This window comes from Hylobates moloch, unplaced genomic scaffold (assembly GCF_009828535.3).
Source record: "Hylobates moloch isolate HMO894 unplaced genomic scaffold, HMol_V3 SCAFFOLD_1, whole genome shotgun sequence".
Taxonomy (NCBI): domain Eukaryota; kingdom Metazoa; phylum Chordata; class Mammalia; order Primates; family Hylobatidae; genus Hylobates; species Hylobates moloch.
Window position 1 is genome coordinate 138,673,497 of NW_026652276.1, and position 16,270 is coordinate 138,689,766.

The 16,270-nt window shown below is 34.3% G+C and overlaps 1 protein-coding gene across 1 annotated transcript in view; it reads right to left on the minus strand.

The window, feature by feature from the left end:
- Window positions 1–16,270, minus strand: part of ZNRF2 (zinc and ring finger 2) — a 93,486-nt gene that overhangs the window by 14,784 nt on the left and 62,432 nt on the right. The window contains exon 3 of the mRNA XM_032758411.2: window positions 2,104–2,209. Within this exon, the coding sequence (XP_032614302.1) occupies window positions 2,104–2,209 (106 nt within the window). The remainder of the gene's footprint in view (window positions 1–2,103; window positions 2,210–16,270) is intronic.

The following is a 16,270-nucleotide window of genomic DNA, read 5'->3' on the forward strand; positions in this document are numbered from 1 at the left end:
TTGGACTTTTAAATCTATGTTCATGAGACTGTTTTCTACTTTTCTTTCCTGTACTGTCCTTATCTGAGTTTGTATCAAGTTTATAATTTTCTCATAAAATAAATGGGAGAACCTTCCATCTTTTTCTACTTTTTAGAAGAATCTAAGGTTGTCAGCATGGTGTTCTTTGGATATCTGGTAAAACTCATTGCTGCATTGTCTGTATAGGCCTGTTTTTTCTCATTGTTTTTAATTTCTTCTGTGTCTGAATTCACATTCCTCATTTTTTCAGAACAATCCTGTTCTGAACCAGCTGGTGGTTTATGGGTCTCTAGTGTGTCATTTTAAAATTTATTTTCTTCTCTGATCTTCACTATTTTTTTCTATTTTCTTTGTGTTTATTCTGCTGTTACTTTTCTAATTTCTTAAGTAAGAAACTTGGCTTATTGGGTTTTCAGCCTTTCTTTCTACTGTAACATGAACCTTGTGAGGATCACTCTAGGTACTTGTCAAAAACATCACTGTTACTCAGTTCTGAGTATTTCCTGCATTCCATGATGATTTTTTCTTTGACCCACAAGTTACTCAAAAGTATGTATGAGGATTATTTATCTTTTTATTAGTGACATCTAATAGTAGTCAGTGTACAGCATCCTATACGGTACCAATTCTTTGCACTTTGCTGCGATTTGCTTTATGGTCTAGGACATGATCAATTTCTATAATACTTCATGTGTGGTTGAAAAATATGTATTCTCTAATTAATTGATGGGCACAGATACAAATACATATACACATCAATTAGATCAAACTTAACTGCACTGCTCTATTTTTCTAGGTCTTGATTCATTTTTTGTGTATGTGGCTTGACTCAATGAAAGGTGTACTGAAATGTTCCATTATGATGATAAATGACATTGTCAGTTTCGTCTGAGGGTTTTATAAATATTTTGAGATGTTATTAGATACATAAAAATAGAATGATATTCCCAGCACTTTGGGAGGCTGAGGTGGGTGCAACACGAGGTCAGGAGATCAAGACCATCCTGGCTAACAAGGTGAAACCCTGTCTCTACTAAAAACATAAAAAATTAGCCAGGTGTGGTGGCAGGCGCCTGTAGTCCCAGCTACTTGGGAGGCTGAGGCAGAATGGTGTGAACCCAGGAGGCGGAGCTTGCAGTGAGCCGAGATCACACCACTGCACTCCAGCCTGGGCAACAGAGCGAGACTCCATCTCAAAAAAAAAAAAAAAAAAAAAGAATGTTATATACTTTTTGTCATTCTATAGGAGTTCTATCCCTAATAATGTTTTTTGCTGTAAAGTTTGCTTTGTCTAATACTAGTTTAGCTTTGTAGTTTCTTTTAGTTAATATTTGCCTGGATATAGTTTTCTATCCTTTTACTTTCAAATGTTATGTATCCTTATGTTTAAACATGTTGTTTATCAACTCCCTATCCCAACCTTTCAATCTGTTTTTCAACCAGTGGGTTTGTTCTATGTGTATTTATTATAACTGATATATTTGGATATATTTTTGTCTCCATATTTTCTTTTATTTCCTCTGTTTTCGCTAAGTTTTCCCCCACCCCATCTTTACTTAAGTACCGTATTTTCATCAGGTTAAAAGTTATCGTTTTCTTTTTATGGTTACCTTAAACTTTTTTTTTTTTTTTAATCCCAAATTTTTCCTGTATCACCTAAAAGCAAGAAGACCATATGAGAAAGCAGACAGGTTTTGGAGTCAAGCAGATTCCAAATCTACTGGAATCTCAACTTTGCCATTTACTAGCCTTGGAACCTTGGGGAAATTCCATATTGTCCCTTAGCTTATTTCCTCAATTGTAAAATGCAATGGTTACAAGGCTTACATGAGATAATTTATTTAGGAAGCTATGGACAACAGCTGGGTCATATCAAATGCTTTAAAAATAGTAGCCTTTTGGATACAAACAGATGTGGGTTCAAGTCTTAGTTCAAATAGAGAAAAAAGATCATTAAGTTTTAAGAAGTATGTGTGAGACAGGGAGGGGGTGGTTTCAATGAAGATTCCTTTTCAGCCCTAATTACAATGTTTGAAACTGTGAGAATAATCTTTTACTCTAATACCAACTTGGTGAACTTACCCTTTATGATATATGCATAGACAAGGCAGTCGTGCTATAGTATCTCCCTGCTGCAATTCTTCAAGGCATATTGCACATTCCCCAGCATCTTTACTCAGTACATCCTCTGAAGAAAGAGAAAATGAATTCAGGACAATAAAATTATCCATCAAATTGAAAAAAGAATTATGCAAATGCTAATTGATAAAAAGTTGTGATTCCACCTTACTTGGCATATCTTTTCGCCAGAAATACATAAAACTCAGCACATGTATTTGAAATACTATTCATAAATGACTGAATAATGTTTACCTTTACTTCCATTGTCTCGCGTTTTCATTTCTATTTTACTGAAGCATTACAGTAAGCAAAAACAGTACAGAATCACCCAAATTGCACAGATTTTGCTCTATAACTTTATCAATAAACTAGTTATTTGTACCGTGAATTTCTTTTCCTTTAGTGTGACCAAGATAGTTCAAAGAATTTTACAGTGTAATGTGGCTAAAAAGACATGAAAATAAAATACTATTATAATTTTAAAAATTATAAAATAATAAAATTGGGTAAGTTCAAGAAATCACCCCGAATGTGGGACTTTTAAAAAGTTGCTTAACTCAAGAAAATGCAAAGGAATATCAAAACTTTTGTGTAGATTCTGAAAGAGACTTTTGGAAATTTGAGGATTTCAGAATTGGATGCAGCAATTCTTCATAATCTTTTTCCATGACAATACCAAGCCTACTCCACGCATTAATTAGAGTGGCTTCCAAAAGGATCTGCAGGGTATTTAAAAACAAACAAACAAAAAACTCTATGGTGTGCTTAAAATCTTCAAGGGTAAATCTCTTTATAATGCAAATGTTCCTTTTGAAAAAATGTTTAGGTTCTCTCAATCCATGTGTTATACTGAAAATTTAAATTATATTCTAATGCTAAAATTTAATTTTTAAAAGCAGTTTGCTTAAAATAGAGTATGTAAGCCAGATTTACTTTGTGACTCTTTTTTAAATGCAGAATAAAACATGCCATTACTGAAGAACATGGACAAACTGCTCCAGAGTATATGTTCTTCGTTTACAGAATGGAAAGCTAAAGCAGGAACGTGCAATATGAATTTATACTATAAATAAACAAATTACTGCTTTTCAAAATAAAAAATCAAATATGCTAAACGGTAAAGACTGCATCAATCTCTACCTAAATTCTGAAAGAAACAGAAAGACAGGGAAGTTTTCTAAAGTTAAGTATTTGTTTGATATGCCCATTCCTCCTATAAAAACCAACCAACAAATTCAATTGTGTACATTATCTGTAAGAGTACCTTGCAGAAAAATTCATTCTATAAGAAGTGGTTCTTCCCTTTAATTATTCATTTGAGACTGCACATTAAGAAGGAACACAGACTCTATTTGGTCTACGTAAGAGAAGATACCAGGAGATGATTTACTCAGAATGCTGGAGGAGGTAACAGGGAACCCTCTGCAGAATAAGCAAAGGCCTCAGCAAGGGTTTATATCAGCTGAATGAACTGCATATGTTAGGAGTGATTTGAGCTAACTGCTGGGCAGCTCACAAGCTAATATACTACAGTCAGAAACTTAAGCAGGTAAAGATTTCTGGACAAGCAAAGCTGGATAAACGGAAAATGTTATTACCACTTCCCCGAAGTGTCCTCCCTTTCCCCATTTTTTTTTCTCTTGGCCCTAGAAATCTTACTCACTACTCCCACCCCATCCTGCACCCCATGCTTTTTCTCATTCTCTTGATCTCCATTTTTCTCTTATTGTTCTAGTATCTTTCAACAGGAGATTCAGATAGGGAACAAGTTTAATGTGAAGCATCTAACTGATAGCAGGGAGAACAAAAAGAAAAAGGATCTAAAGGAAACACTTAAAAAACTTGGTAAAGGTCTATAATTCCAAGTAATATGGTATATTCTCACCACTTACATATTTTTTCATCACAAAGATATACCATTCTTATCAAAGAATTATGTGAGTGTAAGTTTCACAACCAACTTCAAAAAGTCAACCACCACTTTTTATCAAACCAAAAACATTAATGGTCATAATATGCACCATTAGCTTTATATACTACCAAGTAAAAAAAAAAACGCTTCCATTAAACTACGATGCAACATCAACTTTAGACGCATCTCATTTTCAGAGCTCTTCAAAGTCTTTGAGATGAGAATATTTTAAAAGGTCTACATTTTATCCTATTTATAAGAAAATTTATAGTACAACAAAGACAAATCCAACCTGCCTATAATTAACAGAATGATACATATTTTAAGAACACAATGCTATTTTAAAATTGACAGAGGCGAGACTTATCCCTCAGATGCTTTGCAGGTACTAAGTTTAAACAACCTTTTTAGTGTAATTCAGAATGCTGGGTTAAAGTCATTTAAAAAATAAGCTCCCTTAAACCCTAGCAATAAAAAATAATCAGAACTGTACTTCAGAATTGTATTTTCTGTTCAAGAAAAGTATACCTGTATACAAAAACACCCAAACACACTGATTTCAGTGCAGAAACAGCCTAATATCCACAAAAATAGCTTCTAGTGAAATAATCTCTGCTCAGAAAATTAAAAGCTGATGTTAACATATTGTAGCCACTGATCAGTTGCATTTTGATAAGCAACTCTGAGTTAGAAGATAGTTCACTCTGACTTTAAAACCTCATGATTACAGCTTCAAATAGCAAATGCTTAATTTTCACATTTTAAAGCCTTGTTTCCACTAGAATGTGTCTTTGTATGTTTAAAAACATTTTCAGTTTTGAAAATTCACTGTGGAATGTGATTAATTTTTGCCTACCTGGGGGTTTGCTAGAGTAGTCCCCTCTCTCACCCCTATAATGACACTTTCATTCAGAGGAAAGTTTTGAGCTTTTGCCTTCACATAGGTAACTACGTTTTACAATTGTGAAAGACTTGTTAGTAATGTGATACATTCATACTTAAAAACAGGACCTGGAAATACCACTAAACCCAGGATACTAAAGCATCTTCAAGACAGTTGGGAAAAGATTAAAAATCTAAAGATCAGTTGAAAACATTTATGAAGATAACACCCACAGGGATTAAGGAGTCAACACTTCAGAACTGGAATATCTTGTGGTAGACTACTAACTAGCCAAAACTCATATTAAAGAAGCAGAGAAGGGAACACTCACAGATTTAACTACCATAGTTGGCTAGTCTGGATTCCTCCTCCACAAGCAATGATCAATGGAGACACAAGAGACTGTCAACAGGGAACTAAACGTGTTGCTTTTTAAAAAGTGTTGTTGCTCATACCTCAACATCTAGAGCAGTGAAAGTTAAATCAGCGCATTGCTTATCAGTTTAATGCCTTGTCTTATTCATGTAATCTATGCATTAATTTAGATGTACTGATTACAGGAAAACAAAAGTTAAAAGACAGGAAAAGAGCAATGATTATGAGTTTTAACCAGAAGTGGGCACTAGAATCACTTCAATGGGTGCATTTTCAACATATACCAAAAAATTATATGTACCTGAGTCCCATCCCTGGAGATTGTGAAATATATGCCTGCCTCACAAATGCGACTGCTATCAAAGAATAGCTTGTTTAAGTAGAAAGAGCCTAAGATTTAAAGTTGAAAACTTAATATCAATTTCCATTCTCACGAACAAAAATGTTCGTCAACCTCAAGTTTCCTTTTATTCTTCTGTTAAAGGTACTCAAAATATTAGAGATGAAATTTTAAAGAATTGTGTGAAAAAACTTTATAAGTTATAAAAAAAACACTATACAAAATGTTAGTTATTATCAGATAGTACTTCATGCACCTCTCCAAAAACAAAGTCAGTCATCTTCCTATTTCTTCTCTCCATCTTGGTATTCCACTTGTTTCAAACTTAAACAATGTCATCAAATAACTCCATGAAGACCAGGAACTTAGGCACCTATTATAACTGCCAGGCTGGGAACAACTCCAAGCATATGACACTGTCTAATTAATTTATGTTTTGGCTTCATTTTATATTTTAAAAGGATTAAAAACATGCACTTTTTAATGTGCTTTTGACATATTTAAGTCACATGTTAATCCTATGAAGTAACTATTGTTACCTTCATTTTACACATAAGGAAACCGAGGCTCAAAGAAGTAAAGTAACTTACCAGAAGTTACTAAACTAGTAAGTCCTGAGGTCAGGATTCAAATTTAGACTAAGTCCTTGGCATTTTTCCTACTTCATGAATTCTGCTACAAGAAACAATTTCACTTTAAAGCAGCATAAATACCAAAGCAACTGGACTGTTTTAAACAACTAAGTCTTAAATACTCAAGCTACATATTTAGAGGAAGTACTCTCAAGACTGGTGACACGCTTTATCTTCTGGATAAAATAACTGAAATGACCTTACAATTAACTGCTTACACAAATTAAAACAGCTCTGTCCAATAGAACTATGGATGGTGATGAAAAAACATCTTTTATCTGTGCTGTCCACAATGGTAACCACTAGCCACATATGGCCTGAAAACAGCACTTCAAATGTGGCCTGTGCAACTGAGAAACTGAATTTTTAATTTAATTTTGGTAAAATATGAAACCTTAAAATATATAATAGGTAATGCATATACATTTATAAACTAGTTACAAACTTCTGTTACTTGATATTTCACTTACACTTTCTCAAGCTCTTAAAATTCGCATTGTCCAAAGAAATTACTTAAAATTCAAGCAGCCAAATATGCAAAATTAAAATACTTAGCAGGTCCAAGCACATATCCATATAGTTATTGCAGATCAAGACAACATGGAAAAAAAAAAAAAAGCAAACAGCCAAAATTCTTAAAAAAAAAAAAACCAAACCAACAAATAAGACTGAATTTGTTAGGCAGCCAAGGAAACTTCATGCGAAAATTTCATAATCATCACAACTTTATTTTCAGATCAAGCATCCAAACAGGTATATGATCTTTTCAGCAAAATACAATGCCAAGCACTATTATGGATCAGGCATTTTACCTGAAGACTTATTTTTTGTTCTTGAACCCTCAATGATAGCAGTAGAAAACAAAAGCAGCTGAAATGTGAAATAATCCCTAGAAAAATCAAGAATTAAAAAAATTTACAACATTAGTAAAAAGCAATTACTCAAAGAACAAAAAGTTGGGGCTCACAAGTTTTAATAATAAATACTTTCAGATATTAAGTTATCTCTCATAGGTATAAAAGAACGTAACATTAATTCTTTCAATTACAGATCCATGAGCTATTACTGTATTCAAATATAAATAGGCTTAGAAATGATATTTAACAAAGGGAAGTTGCCATTTTCACTGTAAGATAAATATATCAATAAAAATATGGGAATAACGTTTATTAATCTGGGCTTCTCTGCCTAGAAGCCACTGAAAATTACTTTTTCAATGCTTCTCAAGTTTAAATGTAACTAAGAATTGATCGTTAAACATGTAGCTACCCTTCATCTGCACTGTTAGAAACTTAATGCAAAATTAAGACTAATTCTTTAGGAGGAAATAAAATTTGTTACTCTTTTGATGATGACTTTTTTAAAAAGTTTATATTCTTGGGAATATTCTGGAAATCGAAATTTGGTGAATTCGCCAAGAAAATGTAACTAAAATAAAATGGAACACAAATCACAAACTCTAAAAGCTACAATATACAAAAGGAGCACTAATTCCACACTTAGACATAGCTTTCTTGGGCCTTTTTGCTCCTAACTTACCTTAAAAAGCTAACTTGGGATTAAGTATTTTGTAAGTATTAAGTATTTACCTGACAAGCCACAAGTAGTCACACAAGTTGTCTAGGAAATTATTAGATTACCAAGTTATTTCCCAACCATCAAATCAAACTAAGATAATTTTCCTATGCCCTCTCATTGTCACAAATCAACAATAAACTAAAACTTAAAATCAATTACACTGATTTGTTAAAACCTAAACAAATATTTTCCTAAATGAGTTGTCCACATGAACAAAAAAAAAAAATGCAACTGTTGAATACAAACCAAAATAGAATAAAGTATACTTTGAAGTAAAATTTCAGGTTCATTTCTCTTCAATCACTTTGGAGAGAAAAGCGCCAGTCCTAAAAACACAACAAAGCTAATATCCTTGTCTGATTTTCAAGCTTATTACTGTATACTTTCAAAATTAGACAAATGTTTAAATTTTAATGTATGTAGGCTCATAGTGGCAATAAAAGAGTCCAGCAATCTGGGTAATACGTAGCAATTTTTAAAAAAAAAAATTACAGTTTAGTTTCAAATTCCAACTCTTCCAATTTATTCTAGAATGTAACAGGATAATAGTACCTACCTCACAGGGTAGTGGTAGAAATAAATAATACCTCTCAAATGCCTAGCGAGATACCTGGAACAGAGCAGGTATGTTCTGAACACTAGCTACGTGATTATTCGCAAGAAGGGAGTCTGAGTTTGTTTTCTGCAATCTTAAGTGGTAATAATGATAAACCTGCTTGACCTGTCTCTTAGGATCCTTGTGAAGATCTAAGAAGATAATGCAAATGAAGGCAGTCTCATGGAAAAAGAATAGGCTTGAGCTTTGGACAAGTCACAAACCTCTTTGAGCCTCACTTTCATAAAATAAATTGCAAGTCATAATACCTACATCTCACATGGTCTTTAATACTGATGATTAAAAATAAATCTAATGAATGTGAAAATGTGTAAAAGGCACTAAATGCTAGCTGATTGTAAACAAAATTTTACTACAGCAATATTGAAATAAGCTGGAAAATGCCAATTCACACAGCTATGACAACATGCAACAATAAATATCTAATGTTACATCAGAACTATCATTAGATTTATAAATCAGGATTCGATATTTTGTTAGAATGAATTTGAGTAGTAGTATTACAATGTGCATATCTACTACTGCTTTTGTCAAAAGTGAAGTATATAAGTAAGGCTTTTTCTCTTCTGCTTCTTCTAGAGGCTGGGAGATAATTAGCAAGCCGACTATAATCAGTATACATGGGTCACAAACTCAGATGCCTAAAGATGCAGCTCATCTTAACTACTTTATAAGAAAAAAGAATAGTACAATTGTAACAATAAATGCCTGTTGAATTTGGTCTTGGTTTCAGGGATTTTTAGAGAATGGAAGCAAACTGGTACATGCAGTCCTATCAAAAAGGGGCAGCTGCTTTTAAGAGTAGAATGCCATGGCCAGATATACATTTAAAGCAGGTGGAAATATATTCAGATGAATATTCTCATTTGTGAATGCTCAAAAAACATTTCTGATGCTGTGTAAGCAAAATAAAACATGGCTGTGAGTCAGATGTGGCCAATACTTTGCCACCTCTGTATTAAAGAAACTGGGTAAATTCTATGAGGGCAGGGGACCTTGTAGATTTTGCTTATCCCAGCATGCAGCATAGTGTTTTGCACATAGTAAGTGCTCAATAAATATTTTTTGAACAACTAATGAAGCAACCGATCTCAGAAGACTAAGGAAAACACCAAGCAACAAGTGAAGAGCCAATGAACAGAGAAAATGCCCCAAAGCAATGGGTTGTTGATGCCACTGACTTGAGCACTTTGACTGCTTGTGGTTTTGGTGACTCAGCTGAAGTCACATCTTTTTTTTTTTTTTTTTTTTTTTTTAATTTTTAAGTGTATTGACTTCTTTATACAGGAAGTTCGTATCAGCCACTCAACCAGAAAGTACTGAATATATAAATATGCCAAGTTTACCAATAAATGCTTGCATGTTTATTAGTATATGGGGGTGAAGTATTAAAAGTATGTATGAACAGGAAAAATATTTAAAATGTCCATTCCTGAGATACAAAGGCAAAACATAAAATTCTAACATATTTAGAAAAATCAAGTATCTAAGAACCAGCAGCTCTGGCTAAATTAGAACTTATGCAACATGAGCAACTGAGAATTATTCTTTCTTGATCCCCTTTACCTTGCTCCTAAACTACTAAAATAACTGTGACTAATTGCTGGATCCTGGAGAATATAAATCTAGATTCATCTGAAACCTCAGGTAATGTAACAACCATGTGAAAATCAAGAAACAGCAAGTGTGAAGTTATTTTTTTTTTTTTGAGACAGAGTCTTGCTCTGTCACTTGGGCTGGAGTGCAGTGGTACAATCTCGGCTCACTGCAGCCTCTGCCTCCCGGGCGCAAGCGATTCTCCTGCCTCAGCCTCCAGAGTAGCTGAGACTACAAGCATGTACCACCACGGATTTTTTTTTCTTTTTAATTGTTCTAAGGAAAGGGTGAAAAACACATTGATTTGGAAAAAGGTTTATTTCTTTTCACTGGACTTGGTCAATGTCCTCTGATCCTTAAACTGCTCAAGCAGTCAGCAGTACCTAAGTGAATCTAACAGAACAGGGAGGAAGGCTGCTCTCACTGACACTGAAAGCACTGGAAAGAAGCCAGAGGTGGGCTGAAAATGAAAACTCTCTCTGCTCCAAGGAACAATTTCCAAATTCAAACAAAAAGTCTTCGTGTGACAGGCTACAAGCACTGGAAAGAAGCCAGAGGTGGGCTGAAAATGAAAACTCTCTCTGCTCCAAGGAACAATTTCCAAATTCAAACAAAAAGTCTTCGTGTGACAGGCTACTGACCAACAGGCTCACAAAAGAGAAATAACTTTCATTCTATCTTTTTCTATTTCAGAAAAAAGATAACAGTATGACCGACACAGGTAATGAGAGATTCTATAACTCGTAACATTACATAACTGAGAAAGATCATTAACTATGTAAGTATATGCAGGAATGGATGAGGGGGAATCACACCAAAAAGTTTAAATAGGCACCTACTATAGGGACAGAATAAATGAGGGAAGACAGGAAGGAAGGAGACAACAATGATGACAACTTTAGCAGTAAAAATTCCTAGAACGAAAAAACCCGTAATTTTTCAATTTAATATTTCAGAGGCAGTGAAAAAGTCACTAAAAATAACAAATCAGTGGTCTAGAATAAATATCATGTAACTCCAAAGAAACCAAAAATCATTAATAAAACCATAAGACAGAAGACAAATCTAAAAACTCTAATATCAAAATTATAGGAGTCACAGGAAGAATAAAAGGAACAAACAAAAAATAATCAAAGAAATACGAGAAGTAAGTAATCCCTAGGCTGAAGAAGACTTGATTTTAGACTGAAAGGGCTCATGAAGTCTCAAGCAGGATGAATTAGAGATAGGAATAGGGTGAAAAAACACTTAAATAGATGCAGGATTAATTGGAGATGGGAGTACGGTGAAAAAACAAAAAAAATTCTGGCTTTCAAAAATAGAAATTATGTTGTAAGCTTCCAAATGGAAAGACCAGGTTATTAAAATAAAAAAAAAAAATGAGACAAAGCCAGACTTCTTAACTATAATACTGCGAGTTAAAAAGTAGAATAACTTTGGCCAGGCACAGTGGCTCATGCTGTAATCCTAGCACTTTGGGAGACTGAGGCAGGCGGATCACCTGAGGAGTTGGAGAACAGCCTGGCCAACATGGTGAAACGCTGTCTCTACTAAAAGTACAAAAATGAGCCAGGCGTGGTGGCAGGCACTTGTAATCCTAGCTACTCAGGAGACTGAGGCAGGAGAATTGCTTGAACCCAGGAGGCAGAAGTTGCAGTGAGCCAAGATCTTGCCACTGCATTCCAGCCTGGGCAACAAGAGCAAAACGCCACCACAAAAAAAAAAAAAAAAAAAAAAAAAAAAAAAATTAGACTTAAAGGAGAAAAAAAACACTCAAATTAAAAATCCTATATACACCCAAGACAGTATTCATATGTAAAGGCAAATGAAAAAATATTTTGGGCATCTAACAGCTCAGAAACCATACTACCCACTGAGACTTTCCAGGGAAAATTACTCATGGAAGAGGTCCTAACAAACAAAAATTATAGTAAGAATGAAGATCTCAGTAAGAGAAAAATAAAGAGTGTAAACAACAGCAGAGAGCAAGAAACATGTATAAGCGAAATTAAATCTAAATAGATAATGCTGTATCTGGAACTGTAACGTAACTATGGGTTTTTGAAACAAAAGCAATATTCTGCCAGTAAAAACTTAATGTAAAGTCTAAATTATTTCCTAATAACTAGGACTTGAGAGAGGCAGTGGAGGGTGGGGGAAGTGAACAAGTGTATCAGGGAATGAACTCAGAGACAATCCCTCATTATGACAGAATAAAATAACCATGTTTAATGATATACACTAAAGTAACGTAACCATTAAAAGAACAAGAAGGTGCATAGTAGAAGTTCTAAATTAATCTGGAGGAAAGGGAAAGCGACTTGATCTAGAAAAGGCTAGGAAGAACAAAGTAAATAATAAATAATAAAAAAATAAGAGAAGGAACACCACCAAATTTACTAGTTAAAATACAAATGTGTATGTTCTGAATGGTATGACAGAATACTATATATCCACTATCTAGCCTCAATAAATCAACATATTTACCATGAATACTAAAGAAAATAAGGAAGCAACTGTCCAAAAGCACCTACAAAGATGAGATCACAAATAAGGATGAAACCTGAAGGGAGGGGGGAAAAAAGCTATTACAAAAATGAAGGTAAAACTAGAAGAAGCACTAGAAGAAATCACAGGAACATCAAGGGGTAGAAATGAGAAAAATAAATAGAAAATGAAGAGTTAAGAATTAGAGGGAAAAAATGTTCTCTACGGAGAACAAGAAAAGGAAATGCAGTAACGCCTATCTGTAGTCAAAAATAATATTCAAGAAAACATTACAGAAATAAAAGTAGATCTAGATCTACATATTGAAAGAGCACACCGAGTCCTAAAAACTGACCCAGAAAAAATCAACACAATTTCAACCCTAGTTTATACTGGTCATAAAAAAGAGTTCTTTGGGCATTCTGGCAAAAAAGACTAAGTCAATTTTAAAAGGAGGACAAATCAGGTGGTTTCAGACTTCTCCACAGAAACACATTATTACACTTTTAAGACCAGAAGAATGCTTAAAATACCCTCAAGTAGAGAAGGTATAACCCAAAGATTTTATACCCAGTTAAACTGTTATTCAAAAAACAAAAAGACACATAGATAAGCAGTCTGTGTTAAACATGCAAGAAATCTAGGTAATTATTTCTCATGGGCCCATCCAAAAGGATTTCTATGAGGATGAACTTCAGCTAGCCAAGAGATGTCTGAAAAACCTAGAGCAAAAGGATTAGCAGTGGCAGCTGAATCTAGGTAATGGTAAGATTAAAACAAAAGTGGGAACATTGATTAGATAATGTATAAAGTATATACCTAGTAAAAATTAAAAGAGGTGAGGGTGGATGGGGGGAAGATGATGTAAATAACTAGGTGTCAAAAAGTATTATTTAAAGCTAACAAAGCAAAGAGAAGTATAAAAAAACTTAATAGTATAAAAGCAAACATTAGGTAATGTAACAACTAAAATTAGAACACGGGAAGGAAGGAGAAAAATAGGAAATACACTAATTTCATTATTGCTCATAGAAAAAAACAGTATCTAAAAATAAGAGGTATTCTATAATATTATAAAAGTAATCACTAAACACAGAAATACAGTTATAGGAAATACAATTAGAAACACCACAGTTATTTCTAATTAAAAGAAACAACAGAGTTATTTCTAATTAAAAAAAAAAAATAAAACAAGAGCTGGGGCTGGGCGCAGTGGCTCACGCCTGTAATCCCAGCACTCTGGGAGGCCGAGGCAGGCAGATCACCAGAGGTCAGGAGTTCGAGACCAGCCTGGCCAACATGGTGAAACCTCGTCTCTACTAAAAATACAAAAATTAGCTGGGCATATGATGGCAGGCGCCTGTAATTCCAGCTATTCGGGAGGCTGAGGCAGGGGAATCGCTTGAACCTGGGAGGCAGAGGTTGCAATGAGCCGAGATCACACCACTGCACTCCAGCCTGGGTGACAGAGCAAGACTCGGTCTATTTAAAAAAAAAAAAAAAAAAAAAAAAAAAAAGCTGGCCACTCAGTGAAACATTTTTAAAAAGTCACGAAACCAGAAAGTATAATGACAGAATTAGCACTGACCATATTAAGAAATATAAATGGGCTAAACCAATAAGAACAAACAAACAAACAAACAAAAAACAAAAATTAGATTGGATTGCAAACAAAATCTAACCCTGTACTGTATACAAAAAGCATGTATGAAACAAAAAATATGCAGGAAATGAAAATGAAAAAAAAACTTATCAGGCAAATACAAACTAAAAGAATGAAGGAATTACAATCTTACTATTGACAAGGTTGAACATAAGGCATAAACATTAAAGGAGACAGAGGAGCTTTTATAATATTAAAAAATGCAGTTTGCACCCAAGTTATAACAGTTATGTTTATACCCATATAACAGCAGCAACATTTGTAAAGGAAAAAAATATGCAATATAGAGAAAAACAGAAACATGAGTAGTAGTACACTTTAATTCACCTTAGTCCAAGAGGATCACGTGAATTAAAAAAAAAGATGAATATTAAAGACCTTTTTTTGAGACAGGGTCTCACTCTGTCATCTAGGATGAAGTGCAATGGCATTAAATTTTATCTATGTCTTTTTGTTCTTTCAGAGGCAGAGTCTTGCTCTGTCATCCAAGCTGAGGTGCAGTGGTGCGATTATAGCTCACTGCAGCCTCCAACTCCTGGGCTCAAGTGATCCTCCCACCTCAGCCTCCCCAGTAGCTGGGACTATTGGCATGCACCACCACACCTGGCTGACTTTTCTATTTTTTAAATAGAGATACGGTCTCACTATGCTGCCCAGGCTGGTCGGGTCTTGAATTCCTGGTCTCAAGTGATCCTCCTGCTTTGTCCTGCCAAAGGACCTTTTAAATTACACATGAATATGAAACATTTGCCAAAAGTGACCTTACATTAAACCACAAAGAAAATAATAATAAATTTTGAAAATATAAAACTAGTACAGACAACATCCTCTGATCACAATGTAGCAAAACTTGGAAACAAATAGCAAAACCAGGGGGAAAAAAGTCCTCTACACTTGGATATTTAAAGATACTCTCAAATAACTTTTGAGTTAAAAAAGACACCCTCAAAATACAAAGTATCTCATCTAAAAAAAACAAAAAAACAAAAAAACACAACTTATCGGAACCTTTGAAACAGCGCCAAAACATCTTCAGAGAAAAATTCACAGGCTTGCATACTTACACTGAAAAACAAGAAAGAAAAATTAATACCCCCAACACAATAAACTCAGAAAACGCATACCTAAGGAAAACACAATAAATAATATAAACAAAAGTCTAAATTAATGAATTAGAAAACAGAAAAATGATAGACTAACAATGGATCTCTGCAGAAACCCTACAAGCCAGAAGAGAGTGGGGGCCAATATTCAACATTCTTAAAGAATTTCAACCCAGAATTTCATATCCAGCCAAGCTATGCTTCACAAATGAAGGAGAAATACAATCCTTTACAGACAAGCAAATGCTGAGAGATTCTGTCATCACCAGGCCTGTCTTACAAGAGCTCCTGAAGGAAGCACTAAACATGGAAAGGAAAAACCGGTACCAGCCACTACAAAAACATAAAAAATTGTAATCACCATCGACACTATGAAGAAATTGCATCAACTAACAGGGAAAATAACCAGCTAGCATCATAATGATAGGATCAAACTCATGCATAACAATATTAATTTTAAATGTAAATGGGCTAAATGCCCCAATTAAAAGACACAGACTGGCAAATTGGATAGAGTCAAGACCCATCAGCGTGCTGTATTCAGGAGACCTATCTCACATGCAAAGACACACATAGGCTCAAAATAAAGAAATGGAGGAATATTTACCAAGCAAATGGAAAGCAAAAAAAAAAGCAGGGGTTGAAATCCTAATCTCTGATAAAACAGACTTTAAACCAACAAAAGATCAAAAAAGACAAAGAAGCACATTTACAACTGATGCAACAAGAAGAGCTAACTATCCTAAATATATATGCACCCAATACAGGAGCACCCAGATTCATAAAGTAAGTTCTTAGAAACCTACAGACTTAGACTCCCACACAATAATAGTGGGAGATTTTAACGCCCCACTGTCCATATTACACAGATCAACGAGACAGAAAATTAACAGGGACATTCAGGACTTGAACTCAGCTCTGGACCAAGCTGACCGAAGAGACA